The sequence below is a fragment of the Protopterus annectens genome, chromosome 3.part1 (genome assembly GCF_019279795.1).
Source record: "Protopterus annectens isolate FY-2018-M chromosome 3.part1, PAN1.0, whole genome shotgun sequence".
In the NCBI taxonomy this organism is placed as follows: domain Eukaryota; kingdom Metazoa; phylum Chordata; order Ceratodontiformes; family Protopteridae; genus Protopterus; species Protopterus annectens.
The window spans coordinates 1,381,645,106-1,381,670,493 of NC_056732.1; the positions used below are offsets into that span (position 1 = coordinate 1,381,645,106).

At 40.6% G+C, this 25,388-nt stretch overlaps 2 protein-coding genes across 2 annotated transcripts in view; one reads left to right on the forward strand and one right to left on the reverse strand.

Moving 5' to 3' along the window:
• TONSL (tonsoku like, DNA repair protein) overlaps positions 1-25,388 on the reverse strand; it is a 1,124,870-nt gene that overhangs the window by 473,703 nt on the left and 625,779 nt on the right. Inside the window, exon 16 of the mRNA XM_044066303.1 lies at positions 8,225-8,348. Coding sequence (XP_043922238.1) covers positions 8,225-8,348 — 124 coding nt within the window. The remainder of the gene's footprint in view (positions 1-8,224; positions 8,349-25,388) is intronic.
• On the forward strand, positions 211-591 carry LOC122798468 (histone H2B type 1-F/J/L-like). The gene has a single exon (XM_044067418.1). It carries the CDS (start codon positions 214-216, stop codon positions 589-591), a length of 378 nt encoding a protein of 125 aa, XP_043923353.1. The 5' UTR covers positions 211-213.

Below are 25,388 nucleotides of genomic sequence, written 5' to 3' on the forward strand. Positions count from 1 at the left end.
TGCAAAACTTGAATCAACCTATTACAAGACAGCGAGATTTGCAGCCCACCAAACCTATAAATCCCACCACTTTCTCTCCTTAAAACACTTAAATTGGCTCATAACTACCTCACCTGCTTCTTCTCTCCCAGCTCCAAACCATTCACTCCATTCTCTACCAGCCAGCCTATTGTCCAGCTCTAAGCTCTCTCTTTAATGAAACTATTATCAAAGATGCCAGAACCAGCAAAACCCGCTGCTCCTAAGAAGGGTTCAAAGAAGGGTGAGAAGAAGCCAGCTAAGAAAGATGGAAAGAAGAAGCGCAGGAGTCGTAAAGAGAGCTATTCCATTTATGTGTACAAGGTTTTGAAGCAGGTGCATCCTGATACAGGAATATCTTCTAAAGCCATGAATATCACAAACTCTTTTGTGAATGATATTTTTGAGCGGATTGCAGAAGAAGCTTCTCGTCTAGCTCACTACAACAAGCGTTTGACAATAAGTTCGCGGGAGAGTCAGACAGCGGTGTGGCTTTTGCTGCCTGGTGAGCTGGCTAAACATGCTGTGTCCGAGGGCACCAAAGCTGTCACCAAGTATACAAGTACCAAGTAAGAGTCTTCCTTCCTGACACCCCAAGGGTCCTCTCTCCCTTAGCATCCATAAAGCAATGACTCATTTTTGTAAACCTCCTTACAAGAATGCCATCTGCTGAAGACATCCGAGACTGCTTTGATGCCTGTATTATGGCTTCCATTTTTTTTCTTTTTACTTTTTGCATCAGTCATGCTTTAAGCGGTCTTTCTACTTCCCTTTTTTCTCACAAAATCTGGACAAATGAGGCAATATATGCAAAGGTGAATTCTCATAGATGAAAAAACGGACTCCGACTGAATCTTTACATGGAAGTGTCACCTGCATGAGGCGTGCTCTGGCAAATGGACAGTTTTTCAGTCAAATGTTTACTAGGAAACAGCAAGAGAGAAGTGTTCAGACGAAAGATGTAATGAGACACGTATATTTTTGATGATTTTTCAAAAGCAAAGTTCTAGGACCAAAGGCCAAAATTGGTTTCTCAAGGAAGTGTGTACATGCCTGTGGCAAAAAAGAACTGAAAACAATGCGGGCTGATCCTGTTTTATATATAATGCAGGGTTGCATCTTTGTGTGAGGAGAAGCTTGGCCTCCAGTCTTTTGTCCACAGAGCTCTGGGAGTCAGAATGACATCATCCTGCATCTGATTCCAATATGTCAATAATTCTACTACAACAGCGACTCATAAAAACTACAACAACTAATGCCAAAGCTCCTTCCTTATGAGTTGGGGACAAGTGATCTTTTATCCTCTGCCAAATTAGACCCTTCTACTACATCATTATGACACAATGAGAAGTCACTGAAGCTATTGCTCAAAGCAACAGCTATCAAGGGAAACATACTTTATTACCATATGACTGATATTTTAAATCATATTTCCCAGATTCCCTTTAACTGTGCTTCAAGATGTCCAGGGACAGAATCTAGCATTTTCCAACAAGAACACTTAAATGCAATCATACTTCTTGCTCTTCAACAGATCTTTACATCGAATATAAAGTTTTCTACATTTCATCTGGATATCAGAACCTACTGCAACTTTAGACTCATGTAAAATATTGTCCCTGTCTTTTATGAATAAGAACTGCTTGCCAAACCACTTTATTTACAACCCAGCTCCATTATGATTACTTTGGAAATAAGGAAAAAAAGGCAATATGTTAGTGTAGGTCTGTGGTACAAAGGGAAGGAGTCCATACAGCAACTTAGGTGACTGGAGTTTGATTAGCAGCTCAGGCAGTGAAGCATCCCAGAGGAGGGGGCAGCAATGATGGGGCATGGCCTGCTCTCCTTTTTCAGGAGAGAGAGGGGGATTGTGTGCTCCTGGGTGGGGTGACACTGGAGGTGTTAACTCCCTGGTGGAGACCAGCAAGATCAATGCTATTGCCTCTAGGGGAGCAGCATGGCTTCTTGGAGGTAATGCTCCATGTGGAAGTGATGGGACATCCTACGCAATCACCCATTTTAACTTCTTTTTCCTGACACTCACTGCATGTGTGCCAGTAGTGATGGGGAAGAAATATAAGAAAAATGCTCAAACCACCCTAATGGCTGTCTGAATGCTGGTCCCTCCTGGTCGACTTTAACCATAGTGATGGGGAATGAACAGGCAAACTGTCCAGTAGAGGGCTGATGACAGACTCAGCAGGAGAGAAAGAAAGAAATAGTACAGTTTTGTACCTACCATAAATGTAGATGTTCGAGGATCTCCATTGCTGCAGTCCTTACATATGGGTAGTCCGCTGTCCACCATCGGCCCGAATACCAAAGGGCTAGAACTGGCGGTCATCGGCGCCCGAGACTGACGTCAGTACGTGTCAGTACAAATGCGCATGACCGACGCCATATCCTCAGTCTTTCTTGCCTCACTTGCCAGAATGCAAAAAACACCACCCAAAACCCAACCTAAAAACAGGGGGAAGGAGGGAGGGAAAATTGGACTGCAGCAATGGAGATCCTCGAACATCTACATTTATGGTAGGTACAAAACTGTACTATGTTCTTCGTCTCCCATTGCTGCAGTCCTTACATATGGGTAGAATCCCAGAGCAACGGAAAAAAGGGAGGCTGGCCAACTAAATAGCATTAGGAGCTGCTAACATGCCCTGTAAGATTGCAGTGGCAAACCCAGCCCTAGACCTAGAATAAAGAGGTAAATGATTATGCTTTGTAAATGTATGTACCGAACTCCAAGTAGCTGCCTCTAGAATATCTTTAGTAGCTACCCCTCTCAAAAAAGCAGTAGAGGTGGCCGTAGCCCTAGTAGAATGAGGCCTGATCCCCACTGGAACATCCTTTCCATGATGAGAGTAACAAAAAGCAATACAATGGCCAATCCACTTGGAAATAGTTTGTTTTGAGACAGCTTTCCCTTGTGAAGTCAAAGCAAAAGAAACAAATAATTGTTGAGATCTTCTGAACTCTTTGGTTCTGCTCAAATAATACCTTAACTGCCTATGTACATCCAAAGAATGCAAAACTTTTTCTCCTGTATTTTGGGGGTTAGCATAAAAAGTAGGCAAATGTATAGATTGGTTCAATGCCACATTAGAAATCACTTTAGGCATAAAAGTAGGATTAGTATGTAAGGAAACTCTGTCCTTGTGAAAAATCAGAAAAGGTTCCACTGCCATGAGGGCCTGTAATTCAGATACCCTTCTAGCAGAAGTAACAGCCAACAAAAAAGCAGTCTTCCAAGACAACAACTTCAATTCAGCTGTAGCTGCAGGTTCAAAAGGAGGCAGAGTCAGCTTTTCCAAAACAAAATTAAGATCCCAGGCAGGGGTAGGAGCTCTTCGTGGGGGTCTTATATTCTTTGCCCCTCTAAGAAACTGTTTAACCAATGGATGTGAAAACAAAGGAGGGTCACAATCATAGTGAGCAGAAATAGCTGCAGCATGCACTTTTATAGAAGAGAAGGACAAACCCTTATCCAATAAAACAGTCAAATATTGCAATATACAACTCAAATTAGGCAATTTGACATCAAAGCCTTTAGCTGAACTCCAAAGAAAAAATCTCTTCCATTTATCAGCATAAACCTTTCGAGTACTAGGTCGCCTGGCTTCCAAAATAACATCCAAAACTTGTTGAGGGAGCTGAAGGCTCTCCTTCTTTAAAACAGAATGCGCCAGGCTGTCAGGTGTAGGGATTGCACCCTGACATTGAGAAAATGATTGTCTACCTGAGACAATAAGTGAGGAATCTGTGGTAATGGCCAAGGTGTCCCATGAATTAAGCTCCTCAACAGAGGGTACCAATGCTGACAAGGCCAATCTGGTGCTATAAGGATCATGCAAGGTTTGTCCCTCCTGACTTTCAACAGTACCTTTGGAAGAAGAGGCAAAGGAGGAAAAGCATACACGTGAAGGTTGCTCCAACTGAAGGATAGTGCATCTATTTTCCAGGCTTTTGGATGAAACAGCCTTGTGCAAAACAGTGGCAGTTGGAAATTCAGAGGAGAAGCGAACAGATCTATGTCTGGAGTTCCCCAAGCCATGGTCAACTGAAGAAATACCTGAGGGTCCAACTTCCATTCGTGAGGATCCACAATCTGTCTGCTCAGAACATCTGCTAAAGAATTTTGTGCTCCTGGCAGAAACTGTGCTCGAAGAGTGATGTGCAGATTTAAAGCAGTTTCCCATAACAGCATTGCTTGTCTGCAAAGAGGGTAAGAATGAGTTCCCCCCTGCTTGTTGATGTACCACATGACAGTTGTGTTGTCTGTTCGAATCAACACCAGTCCTGGTTGAAGGAGGCCCTTGAATGCTTCCAAAGCAAATTGAACTGCCAGCATCTCTTTCATGTTGATATGCAAGTGAAGTAGCTCTGGGGGCCAAAGGTCTTGAATCCATTTTCCTTTGAAATGAGCTCCCCAAGCTAACTCCAAGGCGTCTGTCGTTAATATCTGACTTGCCTCTGGCTGGGTCACAGAGAGTCCCTTGTTTAGGTGACATTCCTGAGCCCACCACACAAATTCTTTCTGAATGCAAGGTAGAATCCGAATGACAGTGTCCAAATCGTGGCTGTGTTGAGTCCAAATGCTTTTGAGATACCATTGTAGCTTCCTCATATGCAGTTTGGCATTGGGAAGTACTAGAATGCAAGATGCCATGAACCCCAAGGCTTGAAGGACTGTCCTTGCAGTCAGCCTGGACATTACTGATAACTGTTGGAAGTATAGGTGAAGATTTCTTTGTTTATCCGGGGTAAGAAATGCCATCTGAGCAGCTGTATTCAGTCTTACACCCAGAAAACACATCTCTTGTGAGGGTACTAGACTGGACTTTATTTCGTTCACAGAATACCCTAGGCATCTTAAAACTGTCATTACATACTGCAGATGTTGAAGTAGTTCTAGCTTGCCTTGTGTCAGAATCAAACAGTCGTCCAGATAAGGATAAATTTGAATTCCTTTTAGTCTGAGAAAAGCTATTACTGGAGCCAGGACTTTGTGAATACCCTGGGCGCAGTAGACAAGCCAAAGGGCAATGCAGAGAACTGATAATGCAAATTCCCATTCCGAAATCTCAGGAATTTCCTGCAACTGGACCTGATAGGAATGTGAAGATAGGCCTCTTTGAGATCCAGAGTCACCATCCAGTGATCTCTGCCCAGCATAGGTAACAGCTGTTGCAGTGTTAACATCTTGAATTTTGGAATTTCCAGAAAGGTGTTTAGAATGGACAAATCCAGAATTGGTTTCCAAGAATTTCCTTTCTTTGGCACTAAGAAAAGACGGGAATAAAACCCCGTGCCTCTTTCTGCAGAAGGTACTTCCTGTATTGCTCCCAACTGAAGCAGAGAAGAAATTTGCGCCTGTGCTTCCAGCCTTTGCTGATGAGGCACATCCGGCAAAGGAGGGAATGTGTGAAAATAAAATTTGTAGCCTCGATTTATTATGTCCAATACCCATTTGTCTTGGGTAACCAAATGCCAATTCCCTTTGAAAAGTCCCAGTTTTCCTCCTAGAGGAGCTGCCAGCAAGGCAGAGTCCGGCAGCTGAAGACACAGATCATTGGGTCTGTTTCCGAAAGGACTGACCCCTGCCCTCTCCAGCAGAAGGGGTAGAAGAACTCAACGTCCTAGAAGTAACAGGGCCCTGAGAGGAAGCCCTACCTCTACCACGCCTCGACCTGCCCCTAGATTGATAATCCGAAGAGGGGAAAGACCATCCCTTAGCAGGCCAATTCCTACTGAACTTAGGGGGCTGAACCTGTAAAAAGTCCTTAACTGTCTGCATAGACTTAGCTTTTTCCTCCATTTTTTTCAAAACTGATTCTACAGGAGGGCCAAAAAGAACATCAGATTGCAGAGGAGCATCCATAATTCGAGCCTTAACATGCTCTGACAAGGTCTGATCTTTAAGCCAAGCATGCCTGCGAACAACTGAACTAGTAGCAGCCACCCTGGAAGAAGCCTGTAAAGCATCAAAACCACACTGCAAAGAATGCTTACCAACTTAGTCTGAAGCATGCACTAAATCCTGAAGCTCCTTACATTCAATACCTTCAGCTAAAGCATCTACTTTACATTTCAATTGGCCCAGCAAATAATTTTGATACCTGAGTATATGAAACTGACAATTTAAAGCTCTCATAGCCAAAGTAGAAGAGGTATACAGTTTTTTACCCCACCTATCCAGGGCCCTAGCATCCTTGTCCAGGGGAACTGGATTCTTAACCACAGAAGCCCTAACACCCTTGGGGCCTTGAGTAACAGTTTCTGGATCAGCCCTAGGACTCTTATATAAGTACTTGTGAGTTTCCGGAACCCTGCAGTATCTATCTGGTTTAACCGGGGCAGGAGGCAGAGAATCTGGGTTAAGGGCAGCCTCAGAAAATACATCCTGAACAACATCCAGTACAGGGGGAATAGCCAAGGGCCTATGCTGAGGCAAAAACAAGAATTCTCTTAGCCTTTTACGAGAATCCGAATAATCCTGGCCTTCCCATTTGAAATGTTCCCTCATGGAATGCAAGGTCTCAGAGAAAGAAAAATCTTCTGGAGGGGACGCAGAGGGAGTAGTGTCCTCAGCCTCCGAATCAGAATAGGGAGGGAAATCCTGAAGTTCTTCCACAGAGGAATCTGACTCATTGGAAGACTGAACCAAACCCTCCAACTCTGTCTCTACCCTGGGCCTCTTCTCAGGGGGGGGCATAGAACCCCTAATTAAAGTAATCAAATCTTCAGCCATCTTTAACATGTGCTTCCTAGGAGCTGGACCCTGGGGACTAGCACCAGCAGGGGCAGACCTAGACTTAGAATGGCTTTTGCTTTGAGAAGGAGGAGGCCTAGCTACCCTATGAGGAGAGGGAACCACCGACATCTGAGAAGCACCCTCAGCCTGGCCTAACACAGGAGAAGCCACTTCCTGTAGTAACAAAGGCTCCCCTTGAGACTCAGGTAAACTTTCAGAAGGAGCCGCTGAAGTAGTCGGTGGTTCTACAGAACCGGCGTCCGGAGTGGACGACTCATCCGGTTTGGACCGCAAAGGCTTCTCTTTGCGTTTCTTAGAAGAACCAGGCGTCGGAGAATCCGACGGCATGTTGTAATTACAACGTTTACCAAACACAAGCCTAGCACAGTCCAACCGACGTTTAATAGTACGCTTGTTAAAAGTAGCACAAAAGCGACACCCAACAACGTCGTGCTCAGGCCCTAAACAAGGAATACAGAGTGAATGGTAATCCCTATGAGGAATCTGTTTCCCACAAGAAATACAGTTAACTTTTTCTGACATCCGTCAATACTGAGGCAAGAAAAAGACAAAAGTGTCCCCAACGGGGTACTTAGCCCAACTTGGTCTCCGGTCTGAAACTCGAAAACCGACAATTCCAGAACGCCAAACGGCACTTGCAAATGCTGCTTCTGCTTAGGACCACGCGGCAAGAAAGACTGAGGATATGGCGTCGGTCATGCGCATTTGTACTGACACGTACTGACGTCAGTCTCGGGCGCCGATGACCGACGCCAGTTCTAGCCCTTTGGTATTCGGGCCGATGGTGGACAGCGGACTACCCATATGTAAGGACTGCAGCAATGGGAGACGAAGAACATCTATTTATTATCTTAGTTAAGTGATTCCTAGATAGAAATGCAGTTTGAATGATTAGGAAAGAACAAAGACACATACTAGATTGGTCTTAGTGAAGGAACAATGGTCCTGACATATCACTGATCACAACGGTTAAAATTCAATTCAACTGTAAAAGAAAAGTCAGTCGATGAATTACAATGGGCGAGGTCCACCATTATTTGAGTAACTATTATGCATCTTCCAAGATCGTGAAATGTTTCCTCAGCTAATTAAAGCTACACTCAAAACAGCAATGGCTCCAATTTTTCACTGCTGTTGCCAACACTGGTGAAGAGATACTCTGAGGCAGCTATACTGCCTCTGTAGGCAATTCAAACAAAGAAACTCAGCCATTTATTAATCTACTATCTTTCCACTGTTGAGTACAGCACAACAATCCTCACAAAGTTGTCAGCATTCTAAAAGGAATCACAAAACAATAGCTTCATATGTACAGACACCAGTATTTCTCATCCACTGTGCCAAAGACAGAGCTATAAATTATTAAAAGCATTTGTTCTATTACTGGCCACTACAGCACTGTTAGCCATAAGACCCTTGGATTACACCTACCCTTGCCAGCTTCAGCTGCCTTCAGCAGCTGTTCAGTTCTTCTACACCTCTGCCAGGTTTCCTCATCCAAGTGTTTTCCATATATTGTTATCCACTCCTGCAGACTATCAGAAGGTGTTGCACCCTGAAAGAGAAGCATAAGGTGTTGTATGAATAAACAGTCAAATACACCATTCTGTCAATCAGCAAGTTACAGAATCTCAGAAGATGTCATCCTAAAAGTGGAAATGGTTCTAAATCCGCTAACATTGACATAATGAGGACATCAGATTTATAAGAAAGGTCAGATTGGCTGACCAGCTGAGACAGTTTCAGCAACATCTCTGATTTTCTTAAATGATAACGATGGGATTCTATTATTAAATGCTCAACTTCTCTGTCCTTTTTCTCCCTATTTACTGCTCCTGCTATGAATAAACAACAATACAGCATTTAAAATATTTTAAATCAACGGTTTCTCTCCACCAGAACAGTATCTTATTGTACTGTGGTGGTTTCACTTTCAAAAAACTTTTATCCTGCCCTGGAAAAGCTTGCTGCAGTCAACAATTCATTGATGTCATCAACGCCAATGAATACAGGTAGCCTCAAACTGACATCACTATGACCATCCTAAAAACCCACCCACGTGATGATGTTACAGCTCCCTGGTCCTTCCCCTACCCATAGAGAAAGTAAGGGCTAGAACAAGGAAACAGTACGAGTCAAGTCTCCTGTTGTGAGCTGTCAATCACAGCAGGTAACAGCTCAGATTGCACTTAGCAATTTGACAGCTAGAGAAGTTGGGTGTGAAGGGGATGGGAGAGAAGTCAAAATAGTACAATTCAGGCTTCATAAAAGACTGCAGTTTAGCCATTCTAAAAAGACGCAGCAGTACAAACAACTTTGAAAGTCTGTTCTGTGGCACTTGCACTGTTTGTGTTTTAAGTAGTCATTGAACAGCATGAAATGTTAATTAAAACTAACTGACTGAAAGACAGCAGTGTATGCACGTAAAAATCACTGCAGTGACAGGAGCTTTAGGTAGAAAGAGGCCTGCACTATATAATTTTTTTACAGATAGGCACTGCATTGTGGGATACCTAGAGGCAGACTAAACAATCAGAATTAGTTCAAGATGCTAGGTCTCATGTGGTCAGACTCAGAAATTATATATAACAATATTTAAAAACCTGAAAATAGTCCCAGAGTGGTGTTAAAATGTAGGAAATACCAAACCATGATGAAATAAACATGTTTTTTGAGTTTGTGTGTGTGCGGTTCTCCTTTAATAAATTAAAAAGTTATTACTACATGTACTGTTCAGTTATATCATCCTGAAATATGACAACACAAGCTTAGAAAGCATCTGCAACAATGTTACATGCCTCAGGTGTTACACATTATGAAGTATGGAACTCATTTTGGTCCTCAAAAATCTAACACACACATGGAGGGAGCATTTTTTTCAACTCTTCATGAAATTTACAACATAAATCCATAATAATTTATGATGAGCTGCAATCTGCAAATATTACTACTGCTTTTGCACTTCTAGCCTCAGGTTTCATCATTTGTCACAATCCTCTCACCTGTTGTACACAATATCACACATGCTTGTAAAGAAGGGTTGATAAGTGTGACTTGCACAGTTCTTTATACATCTGTGATACCTATCGAATAAAAACAGACTATAGACAAACCACTGAAATATACCCTGTGCTATGTATATGCAGATCTGTTTTGCCCCAGCCTGACTTCAGGCAGGCCTGTAAATTACATTAATGGGGTGTATTTACTGTTCACTTAGACAACAGCAGCTTTACTAAACTGCATTACCACATATAACATGCATTCAAGTTGTTGCATCTTTCGGCTTTTCCCGGTTAAGGGTCGCCACAGCGGAACTCCAGTCCGCTAATGATTGGCAGTAGATTTTTACGTACCGAGTTGCCAACCCTGACGTACAACCTTCAATGAAGGTACGCCCATTCACGCACGTCTCCACACAGAAGACGCTTTAGCTGAGAATCGAACAGGACAACGTCTTACTGTGAAGCGCCAACGCTACCCCAGCACCACATGCATTCAAGTAAGGCTGTAAAAAAAAAAAAATCTTACTTTTTTCTAAGTCATATCTAGCACACTCAGTGTTGACTCAATTTGGTAGTACACCATTGTCTTATCGCAACAGTTATCTTCAAGCCAGACAAGCAAAAGCTCAATTAGAAATTAAAAAAAAACACACTGCAGTGCTCTCATACTCAAGTGTTATACTTAACAGTAAAACTTCAGTCAAATCTAAGTACACCAAATCTGATGGCAAGCAAGGCTCAAAGAGCCCTTAATTGCTTTTGCTCCAATCCTAGAAATTACATAGACATACTTTGTGCTGCATATACCTGCAACACGTTTATTTATCCACCTCTTTTCAGATGAGAATCAAGGTTTCCTATGGGTAACTATGAGAAATTTGGCCAGGATATTGGGGAACTTCTCATATAGCACTGTGGTAAGTGCTATGGGATCTTTTACATCCACCTGAGAAAATACTAAATCAGGCAGATGGGACCTTGGTTTAACCTCTCAGGTGAAGAACGGCACACTCAGTAGTACAGTCTTCCCTCCACCCTGATGCACTGCAGTGTCAGTAATGGAAAATGAATCCAATCGCCACCTAATAAACTTCTGGCCCCCCAGCTCTGAGTAAGTTACCTAGTGAACCACTGGCACTACTTTTCTTTGCATCAGCTTTGCTGTTAAACATCTTGAATATGCATTCCAGTACAATCAAAGCAAACAGAGGTATCTCTGTGACCTACTACTACATATAATTCATCAGTCAGTCAAATTATTATTGAAGTACTTAAGCAGTACTAAGTCACAGCGGATAAAGAAATTAATTTAATAACCACTAGTAAATGAATGAAACAGCACAATATACATTCCAAAAATAAAATCAAGAAAATAAGATAAACATAAAATCAAGAAATAATAAATACAAACACAAACTTTTAATTCATTACAACTACCACATGAAAGAAAAGAAAGAAATTAAGAAAAGAAGGTAAATGCAAAAATACAATTAAATCTACAGCTAACGAGATGATAAAATATGCCGAAAAGGATAGAAACAGAGATTTTGAATTCAAACCAAATCAGTTCTAGAATTAGCCATTACCAGATGATGACAAAACAAGCTAAGACAACAGCTGATGTATAAAAAGTAAGCTATCATTTCAGCCAGATAGTACCAACATGGATAAATAAGACACTTATAAGAAACTGGGCACTTTCTGTACAAAAGTACTGCAACAGTGAAATGTGAACTGCAGTCTGCTGCCAAAAAGGTCTGAATCTCAACAGCTTTGTAGCACTTTTTTCCATTCCCTATCACTAGTATTCAAATACATAAATTCTGCCATAAAGAAAGGCATACAGCCAGAGAAGGAATTCAAGCCTACCAAATAATTCAGGTAGCACCCCAGAATGGCAATTAGTCCATTTTTAATGCCAAAAATCAGCTGTGGTAGATATCACAGATACATTCTTTGGTAGGGTTTATCTTCTCCACCACTCACAATATGGCAAAAAGATACAAGATCCCATATATGGGAGTATCATGCATCTCACTCTGAAGTGCACATTGATGTAACATGCTGGAGACATTTTATTCATTTAGTTACTTATTTATAGCCCATTTTAGCTTACAACTTCATCCCAAAAGTAAAATAAAATACAGTAAATTAATTCAAAATCTGGGCACTTTTCCGTTATCGGGGCAACATTTCTATGCAGTTGTGGAGCTCAGAATCCAGTGTCAAACCATGTATTTTTGATGTTAATCTTAACAGGTGTGTTACAGCTTCTTTTTTTAAATATTATCCATGTAATTATTTTACACGCACCTGTTAAGATTAACATCAAAAAGACATGCTTTGACAATGGATTCGGAGCTCAGGAACCGCATTTAAAGTGTTTGGCCGGTAACAGTGTAGTAAAAAAAAAAATCAGTTTCTCCATAATATACATACTATAAAATGTATTTCTCCATAATAGGCATACTATGCATACTATTAAACATATTCTTCATAAAGTCCTAATCCAAATGTGTAATTACACTTAGTTCGCATCTTGCAGCTGTTCGGCAGTAATCGTTTTTTTTTTTTAAAAGCCTCAGGTACTGATTTAGCTAGGCTTCACTGCCAAGGAAAGAACCGTTGCTAGGATGTACAAAGATATTGTTATCTTACAACGGTAAGCATATTATGACTATTGGAAAAAAAAGACATGTTCTCCAAATTTGATGTATTTATTTATTTTTTTACTTTCTCTCTCTGTAACTTACCAAGGCAACACTTTCAACACGATCGTTCAGCCGTAATCTACTACCTTAACACATGTATTAACTAGACGTCTGTAAAAATTAAAAATAAGTTCTATTTCTTAAAATGTATTATTAAAATAAATAACTTTTACAGATATGTGGTTAACAGACATGTTAAGGAACAGGATTACAGCTGAACAATCGTATTGAAAGTGTTGCCCTGATAATGGAAAAGTACCAAAATCTACATTACAACAGCAGAACAACATAGCAAGGCTAATACGGCCAAATGTCAGAAACCAGTATTCCTCAAATAATGTACATTATAATTAATTACATTTTTTCATCATTTTGCCCCTTTGCTCTGCTGATCAAGAAGCCCTCCAGTATCAAGCCTAGCCCATTCACTCCCCTATAGCAGTTGTTGTTCTTCTTTCAGCTTTTCCCGGTTAGGGGTTGCCACAATGGAACTCTGGTACGATAATGATTGGCAGAAGAATTTTACGGTGCCAGCTCGACACCCACCCTTCAACAAAGGCACGCCCATTCACGCATGTCTTTCGAATGCCACTCGACCGCAGGGAGGACATGCAGACTCCACACAGAAGGCACTCCAGCTGAGAACCAAACGGGAGAACCTCTTGCTGTGAGGCAACAACGCAGTAACGAACCCAATAAAGTACAGAGGGGCAAGACCCATCCAAAGAACGTATCATATAGGCAAACCATGAAAGTTGCTTGTGCCCTCACTGACACCCCAGCAAATGATGTATATTGTTTGAAAACTTAATCCCCAAACTCAGTATTGATGTCAGCACCTACTTTGCCACACAAAAAGCCTATGCCCTTAGCCCCATGCATGCATACTCCCCTTCTTATGTAATGGAAAAGACTATCCACACCAGTATAGGCGATCAGTGCCCATCTCCTCCTCGTACTGCCTTCCCTGCTTCAGCCAGGACCCACTCTCCCTCCCTCTTTCCTCTGGAGAATGTACAGACCTCTCTTCCCTTGTCAGGTCCATCAAGCACATCAGCAGTTACTCAAACATAGGTCATTCAGGTTCTAAGTTAGGGCATTATCCCCTTACACCACTGAGATGATACAATTAATTAGACTGACAACTTCAGATTGCCTTATTTTTAAAGTGGTTGCTCGAAGTAGATATGAACTACTGCATAGTAGGGGAGATATGATGTTCAGCTGCACAGAGGTTGACAATGTTTGTCATCCCCCCCCAGAAAAAGTTTTACAAAAGCAGTATAAAGAACTGTGTGGACTATAGGTTCACAGATTCACAGATTAGTACTAAACTAACTGCTCTTGTGGTCCATTTTAAGCTTAGCCAATTGCCCCATGTAAGAAACAAACCCTGCACCTTGTGTCTGTAAGGTAAACAAATGAACCATTATGCCAGCCTCCCTACGATGGGTGAAGTAGCTGGCAATGAACCTAACTGCCCAGTGTAGCAATAATTTTCAACAAAAATGGCAAGAAGACATGAATTAAGATGAATAAATTTATATGACATTAATAAAGAAGATAATCTGGCTTTAAATGTAAAAAGATAAATATTTCCATTACTAAGTGAACAGTGATGTTTCAACACAGATGAGCTAATCATACATGTACAGATTTTTTTAGTCACGTTTGAAGTCAGTGGCAGTTGATACAAGTTGGAAAGAGTACAACTAGACAAATCTATACTTGGAGAAAGCATATGGGAATGTCCCAAGAAAGCTGATTTGGGCAGTGCAAAAAATCCTGACTTTCCCAGTGGAAATGTTCCCTTAAGGTATGAAAAGTTTCCCCAAAAGAAAAATCCTCAGGAGCAGAAGCAGAAGGAATGGAATCTTCTGCATCAGAGTCCTCATAAGTAGGTACAGACAAATCCTGTTCATCAGAAGAGTCAGAAGAAATAGTCTCCTGTTCAGAAGATTCATAGCCAATTTCAGCCCTAGGCTTCTTAGAAGGGGGGGGGGGTTTGACTACCCGTGATTAGAGTAATTAAATCTTCAGCCATTTTGATCATTTGTTTTTTAGGCATAGGGGCATGCACACGTGGCCTGGGTGTCAGTTTTTTAGACATAGATCGAGATGATTTTGGCCTTAATATTGAAGATGGTGTCGGTTTAATATACAAATCTGCAGGCCTGAATACACCCACAGAAGCCGGTGCCTGCACAGCGGCTCTGGACCCATCCAAGTAGAGACATCCACGGGTTCCATAACTGAAGCATCTCTAGGCATACCGGACTCCAAATGGGTCTCAGTAGAGGCCTGCGAATCAGACGTAGTGGGTATCACCTAGGAGTACCGGCGAACTGGCGACTGACTTAGGAGAAGCGTAGTCGGCAGTTTTGGACCTCAACGGCCTGTCTCTGTCCTTTTCTTTGCGTTTTTTTCGGTATTCCGGTAGTCGGATTGCTAACCGACATAATTTCTGGATAATTAAACCGTGATCCAAAATATTTAGAAGCAAAAATGTACCGACGATGGATAGTGCGCTGATTAAATAAAGCACAGAACCGGCAGCAAGGTATGTCGTGGTCAGGACCTAGGCAAGGAATACAGTACAAATGGAAATCCTTATGAGGTATTTGCTTCCCACAAGCAATACAATTATTAACTTTTACTGACATCGGTAAGGAGCAAGAAAAAGTTTCCCCAACGGGGTACTTGGCTTTTTAGTTGAAGACATCGGTTCTGAAACTTGACCACGAAAATTTCAGGAGTCAGCCAACCGGTACCTGCGAACTGCTTCTGCTTTGGGCACTGTGTGGCAAGAAAGACTGATGTAATGGCTTTGGCTGCATGTTTTATACCCCTGACATCATGGAAGAAGGGACAGCAACCGACGCAGGACCCAAAACTTTGTTAATCAGGCTGACTGAGGGCAACCTGCCAGCAGATTACCCAAATGTAATGACTGCAACAGTGAAACACGAAGAACATCAATAAACTTGTTGTATGTATTACAGGCAGACTGAGCAACAACTTCAGGAAAGGATAAGGGAATGGAATGCAAAACTGAAGACACATGGCATGAAACTGAGGAGCAGATAAGACAGCTGCAATGGCAGCAAATGGGGGAAATCAAAATAAGCTGAACATTGAGACAGAAGGGAAAACAATGGAATGGGTTAACAGCTTCAAGTATCTGGGAGAGGTGGTCGATCATAAGGGAAGTCTGAATGAGGATGTCAAGCTAGAATAACAGGGGCTGCAGCCAATTGGCACATATTTTCAGGGATAGTAAATGACAGACGAATGCCAAAGGAGATGAAATGTCAGGTGCACAAAACAGTGGTGTAACCAGTACTACTATATGTTACAGAAACCTGGGCAGTAAAGGCAGGGCAGCTGATTAAACCAGAGGTGAATGAGACAGATGGGTAGGATGCACACGGGGGGATAGACTACAAAGGAGGACAACAGCAGAAGCTAAAGTAGCTCCAATTGAAGAGAAGATCAAAGAGAACAGATTATGGTGGTTTGGGCAAATGTGCAGAAAAGCAGAAGACAATATGATGAAGATTTGGGACAGACAGGAAGAAGGCAAGAGGAAATAAGGGCGTACAGCAAAGAGGTGGATGGACTGTGTGTGAGAAGACCTGCGACAGTCAGGCATGACTGCTGAAGAAGGTAGGAGAGTGGCAATGAATTAAGAGAAATGGCAACAGTTGATACTACACCCCAACCCCATGTAGAAAATAGAAAAAAGGGGACGGACGATGATGAAGAAATAAGTGCAAGTCCTGAATAAAGGAAAAGTAGAAGCCTACCATTTTCGATAGTGTTACCAGATGCAACAAGTGGGAAGAAAGGTTTTATTCTAGTGCTACCATACTTACACTATGAGAAGTAAGTTGCTGATCAAGATTAAACCTTCAGTATGTGACCATTAAACAGAGTAACGTACCTGCTAACATACAGGGGACAAGCCAGTTTTTAGGGACTTGAGAAAAAAATACTTAAATGTGCCAAGCAGCATGGCTTTAGTTTTACTAATCTTTAGTAACAAAGGTAATGAATTGCACTACAAATGAACAACTTTAAGGTGGCATTTAGATGTGGAGCTTGTGCATGCTGCAGAATTCTAATAACCATGTCACCAGCATAAACTAATACTAGGATGTTATGGAATGTAAAAATGCTGTCAGGAGTGCCACAACAAAACCACAAACAATTTGTTAAGTTGCTTTAATCCAATGCACATTTTTCGTTCGGCTCTCTGGTCGAACATCTTCAGACAATTATAAACAGTAGCTCAAAACATAACATTTAAAAACACCCCCTAGAGGGTCACATGTTACAACAGCTCCCATCAGTGTGTACATAAAACATTGTTCATTCTAAACGACTAGGTTCCGCCCATTGAACCTATTCACAATAATACATGTGAAGGAAACGGTGTACAGTTTAAGTTATACTTGCTTCCGTTGTATTTACAATGATCTTAATGAAAAAAAAATATAGTAAAACATATTTAAATGCATCTTAAAATTTTCAGACTTAAATGGAATAAATAAAATCACAGTAGACACACAGTCTTCTCACATGCAAAAACAGTTGCTAATAACGCTATACGCATCAAGCATTTCATGTTCACTCATTTTACTAACGTGATCTAAATTTACCTCATCATAAAAATTTCAGGGTCCGATGGAATAAATAAAGTCACACATACCTCATAAACTTCTCATATACAAGAGCGATGGCAAAAAACACCAAACCCAACAAGGAAATAAAATTCATTCACCTTACTGACATATTTCAAACTCACAAGACAGTCGCCTCATAGCTCCACCCACCTATTTCACTCATGACTGAATCGAATGGGCTACATTGGCGGCTATTGTCAGTCCCCAGCATTATTCTTAATGCTACTTTCTATAATATTTCAGGTAAATTTAAAGTGCATATGATGGCCCCAATAATAAACAGCAGTCACATAAATGCACAAACATGTCAACCATTAATACGTCTAAGAATGTTCAAAAACGGACTAAATAAGGCTGCAAAGAAATAAGGAAGGTCTTATTTACAATCAACGGGAAACACTACAATTAGATAAATGGTCAAAAAAACAGTGAAAAGTATATGTATACTCATATACACTGTTGGGGCATGCATAACAAAAGGCTACGAACCTACTAAGCTATTGATGTGTAGTCGACTCACCCAAACAGTTTTAAGTACCTTACATTCAAGTTGTCGAATACAATATGCATGTCTATACCACTAAGACAGTATATATGTATACTAAATTCAAGAAATATATAGAAAAAGGAAAAGAGACATTACAGGGTAGCTATAGAGTCTAAATAGCTAAACCATAAACTCTATTTACCTAATCCTAGTTACATCCATCCAGTTTACGCTAAACAAGGAACAGTTATCAATAAAGCCATACAAATCAAAGTCCTTAAGGCAGGATATATGTAAATTGACAAATAAAGGATAAGGAAAGAAAACATTATGGGATAGCTAATGTATCAAAATAGCTACGCCGTGAACTTTAACTACCTAAACCCAATCATAGCCATCCGGTTTACTCTATACAGGAAACAAACAGGCACTATATTACACGGTCACCTAAAATACGGTAACACTAAGAGTGTGATGTACATATGCATCATATAGGATAGCTCTAAAGAATAATGTATAAATACACTAAGGCAGCGGTCGGCAACCTGCGGCTCGCGAGCCACATGCGGCTCTTTGATCCCGTCATTGTGGCTCTTCTTGTAAACTTCTGCGTCTGTGGCCAAGCAGCTGAATTTCCGCATTCACGGCCAAGCAGCTGCTTGCCCTTAGTTTCTACAATGAGCAGTAGCTTCCTATTCAGTTGTAGCAGTTAAGACTGAACAACTGCATGCTTGCCCTGCATTTTCTGCCTGGCAGTTGGAAGTTGGAGGGAAACATAAACGAGCTGTGGCAGCTAGTATGGTCGCTGTATGTTTTATAACTCCTGCTTAACAGAGTGAAAAAATGTACTTTGTTTTTATTTATGTATTTTATTTGGCAGCAAGGGTGAACTTTAACTGAAGTTAAGATGAAAAGTAGATGTGAAAATGTTTCTGGAGTAAATCTGTCTGTGCCCTTTTCGTTGATCTAATTTGGAAGAACTGTAACTCATATGCTGACAGCCTTTGTGTCTGATTTTGAGTTATCTTGAGATGATAGCTTAGTTTGATTTAATAAAGATTTTCTTGACCTACAGTACAAGGAAGTTAAAATAGAAATGTTAACCCCTGAACTCTGGACAGTAAAGTGTTTTTCTTTTTTCATGAGTACCATGCTTTAAAATAATGGTCTTCTTGAGAAATGCACAGTTCATGTTGGCTTGAGGCTGTACTTCTGATTTATCATTAGTAAAGATTTAAAAGTTTAGATACCACATCAGAGTGCAGCGATCAAACGAGGAATAACAGTCAGTAGGTGACTGTGTCTGACTTGGAGAAAAGGTATGCTGTATTAATGCGGGTCTGAAGTGGCAGAACATTCTTATTGCTTATTTTGAGGGGCCATTATCATGTAATTGTTCCATCCATCATAATAAGATGCTGCTAATACAGAGAGGTTAAGTGTGCAATGGACACGACTGATGCTTTATTTCCATATCATCCTCCTGCAGTTAGCATTATCATGATGCAACTTTTTTGTCCTTCTGTGTTATCAAGTGCAAGCTTAGTTTTGCAGGTTTTGTTTTTCTGGCCAAGTAATAAGAAACTGCTAAAAGTTCCTCTGCAAAACGTCCTCTTTTTTAATGTTTTGTTCTTGAATATGTTTTATGTGAAGTGTAGTTGTGTTTCTGTTTTCCTTCCTATATTAGTGTGCTGACTTAATTCAAGGTTCATAGGTAGGTACTAGGCTATCGGCCTTAGGGCCCATACAAGCCTAGCCAAAAAATGTACCCTGGCTTTCGCCACCCAAGAAAATTATTTTCCTATGCCCCTGTCGAGCAGAGCCACAGAAGTGATCCCTGGGGTGAATTTCCCATTTCCCATCCAATCATCAAGATTTTTCTTGAAGAGTGCTAATGAGGAGCTCTGTTTGACATAGATAGGTAGTCTTTTTTTGTAGTTTTAGAAAGGAGGCATTACCACGAAATGCCAGTTTATTTAAAAACAAAGTACTGCAAGTTGGATGCATTGCTAAATTAAAAAAAATATTCATATATATTTAGCAGCTTTATTTAATATCACTGAGTAATTATATTGAAGATGCAACATGCTGAAGCACACTAAAAGCTTACGGTCTTCTGACACATTCTACAAATGTTCATTATTAACTGTGAATTATTAATGTTGCTGAACCTATTACCATTTTCCTTAAAAAGTACTGCTAGAGTGGCATTGAAGGGTGGTGACAGTAATGATTCATTTTCTTTTGTCATTTTCTCTTTTCTTTACATTTATGCAACTCTGAAGTTCATATATAAATGTCAACGGGTATGAGGACCTCGTCTTGCACATGGGGGTGCAGAAGAGCTTGGCAGGTTCCCACAATTTCCATTTATTTCTATGTAATTTGCTCCTGCTGTTTTCTAAGGATCCCACTTCCAGTTCTTGTATCTCTGGTACAATATCTGATACTTTAAATACAGTTGGTTTATAGTAAGAATGGTTCTATCAGGGCTTTTTATAGCACTATTAATTAAACAGCCAAATAATCAGTCAAGATCCATGGAGGAAGTATTTTTAGTTTTGGTGAGCACCTTCAGTAAATATTCTTTAGTGATGATTCGGGGAGGTACTGAGAGATTCAGGGATAAGCACACTTTGGATAGTCACCTCTGGGGTAAAATTCACACTGAATTTGTTTGCTAGTACGTTGGAAATTTTACTGGATCACAGTAGGTGGTGCCATTATGAATACGTTCAGAGCACTGATGGGTCTTATTTCATAGCATAGCCAAGAATGGATTTTTCATTGACCAGCTGTATGTATATTTTATGAGGTTTTTGTTTGACACCTGCCATGGTACTCTACTGACAAGACTGCACCCCACCTTTTGCAAATTCCTGGAGGACCTCCCCAAACTGAAAGATGGCAACTAAGAAAAAACAGCGAAAAATAAAAGATGAACACCGAGAATTTCAATCCGAATGGGAAGAAAATTATGCTTTTATGCAAAACTCTATGGATTTGCCAACATGTCTAATTTGCAATGAAAAATTATCTAATAACAAAAAAACAAATCTTGAACGTCACTTTTTAACAAACCATGACGCATTTGCAAAGAGATATTCTGTTGGAGAAAGAAAAAAAGCAGTTACAGAATTAAAGCAAAAAATGCAACAATCAACCTCAACATTCAGCAGCTGGATGCAATCTTCAAGTAATGTGACAGCAGGCCAGATACAATCTTCAGGTAATGTGACAGCAGGCCGGATGCAATCTTCAGGTAATGTGACAGCAGGCCGGATACAATCTTCAGGTAATGTGACAGCAGGCCGGATACATTCTTCAGGTAATGTGACAGCAGGCCGGATGCAATCTTCAGGTAATGTGACAGCAGGCCGGATGCAATCTTCAAGTAATGTGACAGCAGGCCGGATGCAATCTTCAAGTAATGTGACAGCAGCAAGTTTTGCTTTTTCTCATGAGATTGCAAAGCATGGAAAACCTTTCACGGATGGAGAATATGCAAAAAAAAATGCTTTTTGCATTTGGCTGAACATCTCTACTCTGACTTCAAAAATAAAGCAGATATTATTAAAAAAATTGAAGACACTCCACTAACCGCAAAAACTGTTCGCGACAGAACTATTAAGATGGGCAAAAATGTGACAGATCAACAGATTAAGGATATAAAATCGGCATTTGTATTTTCTTTGGCATGTGACGAGTCCTGTGACGTGAAGGATATTGCACAAGTTAGCCTTCTGGGACGGTATGCTTCTGATAAAGGTCTCCTTGAAGAATTACTGGCTTTGCTGCCTCTTGAAGGATAAACTTGAGGTGAAGATATCTCTGCAGCAATTTTGGAATTTTTGACTATTAGAGGAATTAACATCAATAAATTGGTATCTATTGCTACACATGGAGCACCCAGTATGAAGGGTAAAAACAAAGGCTTCGTTACCCTCTTCAAACAAAATGTAGAACACAATGTTTTTATGTTTCATTGTATTATTCATCAGGAAGCGCTTTGTGCGCAGACATTTCCCATCAAAGTTGTAAAGGTGATGGATTTGGTAGTAAAAATAGTCAACCAAATAATGGCAAGAGGACTTAATCACAGACAGTTTTGTGCCCTTCTTGAAGAAGTAAACGGTCACTATTCAGACCTTCTTTTGCACAATAAAGTTCGTTGGTTATCCAGAGGAACAGTTTTGAAATGTTTCGCTTCATGCCTTGAACATATTAAGACCTTAAGTGAAAAGGGACACGAATATCCACAGTTAAGTGATGAAATATGGTTACAGAAATTTTACTTTGCTGTTGATATGACATCACAATTAAACCACCTGAATCAGAAGCTACAAGGTAGAGGTAACACACTGCAAAAACACTTCTGGAAGCCATCCTTTCCTTCGAACAACAACTACTGTTGTTTGTGGAAGACTTGAAAAGTGGAAATCTGTTTCATTTTGAAACTTTAAAAAAAGATCTGGAAACTACTGGAAGTCTCACTGACAGCAAGTAGTTTCTGGTAGCTATTGCAAAAATGCATGACTCATTTACGAATCTTTTCAAAGATTTTAGACATGAAAAGTCCACTCTTTCATTCTTGACAAAACCACTTGTGGCAGATGTCAATCAAATACATTTTTTGCCATTCCAACAGTTGACAGAGCTCAGTTTGAACTACAACTAACAGACTTGAAAAGTAAAGCTCTGTGGTCTTCACAATGTATCTTTTTACAAGTGGAACTTGAAAATCTGGAAAGAGAAAAGGCAACTTTAGCCATGAGTCACAAATGGATGGAACTTTCCAACTGTCAAAATGAGGACCAGCTGAATTTCGAAACTTGGAATAGCCTTCCACATTGTTATCAACTCAAAGCAGTAGCATTTGGAATTTTGACGATTTTTGGGTCCACTTACTATTGTGAGCAGATGTTCTCCAACATGAATGCTAGCAAAAGCAAGCAAAAAAGTTAGCTTAATGATGTAAGCCTTGAAACCTGTTTAAAATTGAAGACTTCCGAATACTCACCGAACATGAAACAACTCTGCAGAAATGCAGTGTCAAAAGTCTCATTAATTTGTTTTTCTTTTTTCTATAAGTACTTGAAGCTTTGTTTGTGTTAAATACATATATACCCATACTGCAATAAAAAATTGGATCTCAAACCGCCTTCTGTACTCATTGCGGCTCTTTGTAAATCTTGGACCAAACATTTTAGGAAAAAATGGTTCTTTGCTCCAAAAAGGTTGCTGACCCCTGCACTAAGGGCACTCATAAATCATTGGCAATAGCAAACTACATCAAGTGCTCTCTATAAATTACCTTCCCAGACTTTTAAGCTTTAAGATTCACTTGATGGAGCAAGCATCATTCAGCCCTGGGTATTTATAAGCATCAAGTTTGATTTGCCAGAGCAATTCAAGCTCCTCCAACTTTAAACCCTCAGGACCGCCCCTTATATTATGTGTAACCTGGTCGATGGCTGAATATTTGAATAAATGATCCTTAAATATCGACACGTGTTTTGCCAAGGCATTCTCCAACTTGCCCTTACTGATTGCGTACTGGTGTTCTTACGCTTATGCTCCGTTTTGCCTATATAATAAGCAGGGCATTGTTGGCATTTGGGAAGATAAATGACAGCCTTGGAATTACAGTTAAATTTATTCCTAATTCTACATTCAATGCCCTTAATATTGAAAGAATTTGTTACTCCAATATGCCTACAAAAATTACATGCTTCACATCTAGCCATACCAGCACAGTTAGATTTCCTGGCTATTTTAACTTCCAGCAAATTCTTCAAATTAGGGTCCCTTTTATATGTAATCTTAGGTGGACTTCCTACTTTTTGAAACATATCTACGTCACTCTTAATTAGGTCCCAATTTTTATTCAGAATATACCTGACCATCTGGCTGTCCATGTTGAACGTGGTGATTAAACTCAACGGGGAAGCTTTTTACACTATTCAAGCTAAGCTCTGCCCTATTATTGCTCTGTTCAATTTCAGCATTGGGGCTATTAAGATTAGTAATGCTTAGGAGAGGGGAATATATCCCTTTATTCCGCTTGAGTTTCACTTCCAAAATCAAAGATTCAATCAATTTTACGGGATAACCCCTGCTGAGGAACATTCTTTTAAGTGTCATACATTCATTGGAAAAGTCGTCATCTAAGCTGACTATCCTCGCCATTCTTACCAGTTGTCGTTTAACAACCAAGTGTTTCTGGTGGTAGGGGTGGTAGGGGTGGCTACTGGTAAAGTACAGGAAGGAATGTGAATATGTGTTCTTCCTATAAACCTTTGCTGCATAGCCTTGATTGTGGACATCCTTCCTTAAATTAATGTCTAAATAACTAATCTCTTCCTTACGAAAGCAGAAAGTGAATTTTAGGAAGTTTGTGGTGTTAAGATATTCAACCAAAGCTTCTGCTTTATCTATATCTCCCTTAATGATGATAAAAATATCATCCAGGAAGCGTGTATAGAAAATAATCTCATCCTTGATTTGCTCCACTTTAAAGATGAAATCGGATTATCACTGAGCCATTACCAAATTGGCTACACTGGCCCCACATCTTGACCCCACAGCCACCCCTATCTTTTGCAGATAATATTCGTTATCAAATAAAAAATAATTACTGGATAATATTCATCATCTTCTTTCGGCTGTTCCCGTTAGGGGTCACCACAGCAGATCATCTGTTTCCATTTCTTCCTGTCCTCTGCATCATGCTCTTTCACACCAACCGCCTGCATGTCCTCTCTCACCACATCCATAAACCTCATCTTAGGCCTTCCTCTTTTCCTCTTACCTGGCAGCTCCATCCTTAGCATCCTTTTCCCAATATACCCAGCATCCCTCCTCAGCACATGTCCAAACCAACGCAATCTCTATCTCTTGCTTTGTCTCCAAACTGTCCAACCTGAGCTGACCCTCTAATATACTGATTCCTAATCCTGTCCATCCTAGTCACACCCAGTGCAAATTTTAACATCTTTAACTCTGCCATATCCAGCTCTGACTCCAGCCTTTTCGAAAATGCTACCGTCTCCAACCCATATAACATAGCTGGTCTCACTACCCTCTTGTAGACCTTCCCTTTCACTCTTATTGGTACCCGTCTGTCACAAATCCCTCCTGACACTCTTCTCCACCCATTCCATCCTGCCTGTACTCTCTTATTCACCTCTCTTCCACACTCACCATTACTCTGAACTGTTGATCCCAAGTACATAAACTCATCCACCTTTACCAACTCTATTCCCTGCATCCTCACCATTCCTCTACCCTCCCTCTCATTTACACACATATATTCTGTTTTAGCCCTGCTGACATTTATTCCTCTCCTCTCTAAAGCATAACTCCACCTCTCCAGGGTCTCCCCAACCTGGTCCCTACTCTCACTACATATCACAATGTCATCTGCAAACATCATAGTTCACGGGGCCTCCTGTCTAATCTCATCTGTCAACCTGTCCATCACCACTGCAAATAAGAAAGGGCTCAGAGCTGATCCTTGATGTAATCCCACCTCCACCTTAAACGTATCTGTCACTCCCACCGCAGTCCTCACCAATGTTACACTACCCTTGTACATATCCTGTACCACTCTTACATACTTCTCTGTCACTCCCGACTTCCTCATACAATACCACAACTCCTCTCTAGGCACCCTGTCATATACTTTCTCTAAGTCCACAAAGACAC

Excerpts from the sequence above, each read along its gene's own strand:
- LOC122798468 (XM_044067418.1), top strand. The coding sequence starts at position 214 with ATGCCAGAACCAGCAAAACCCGCTGCTCCTAAGAAGGGTTCAAAGAAG.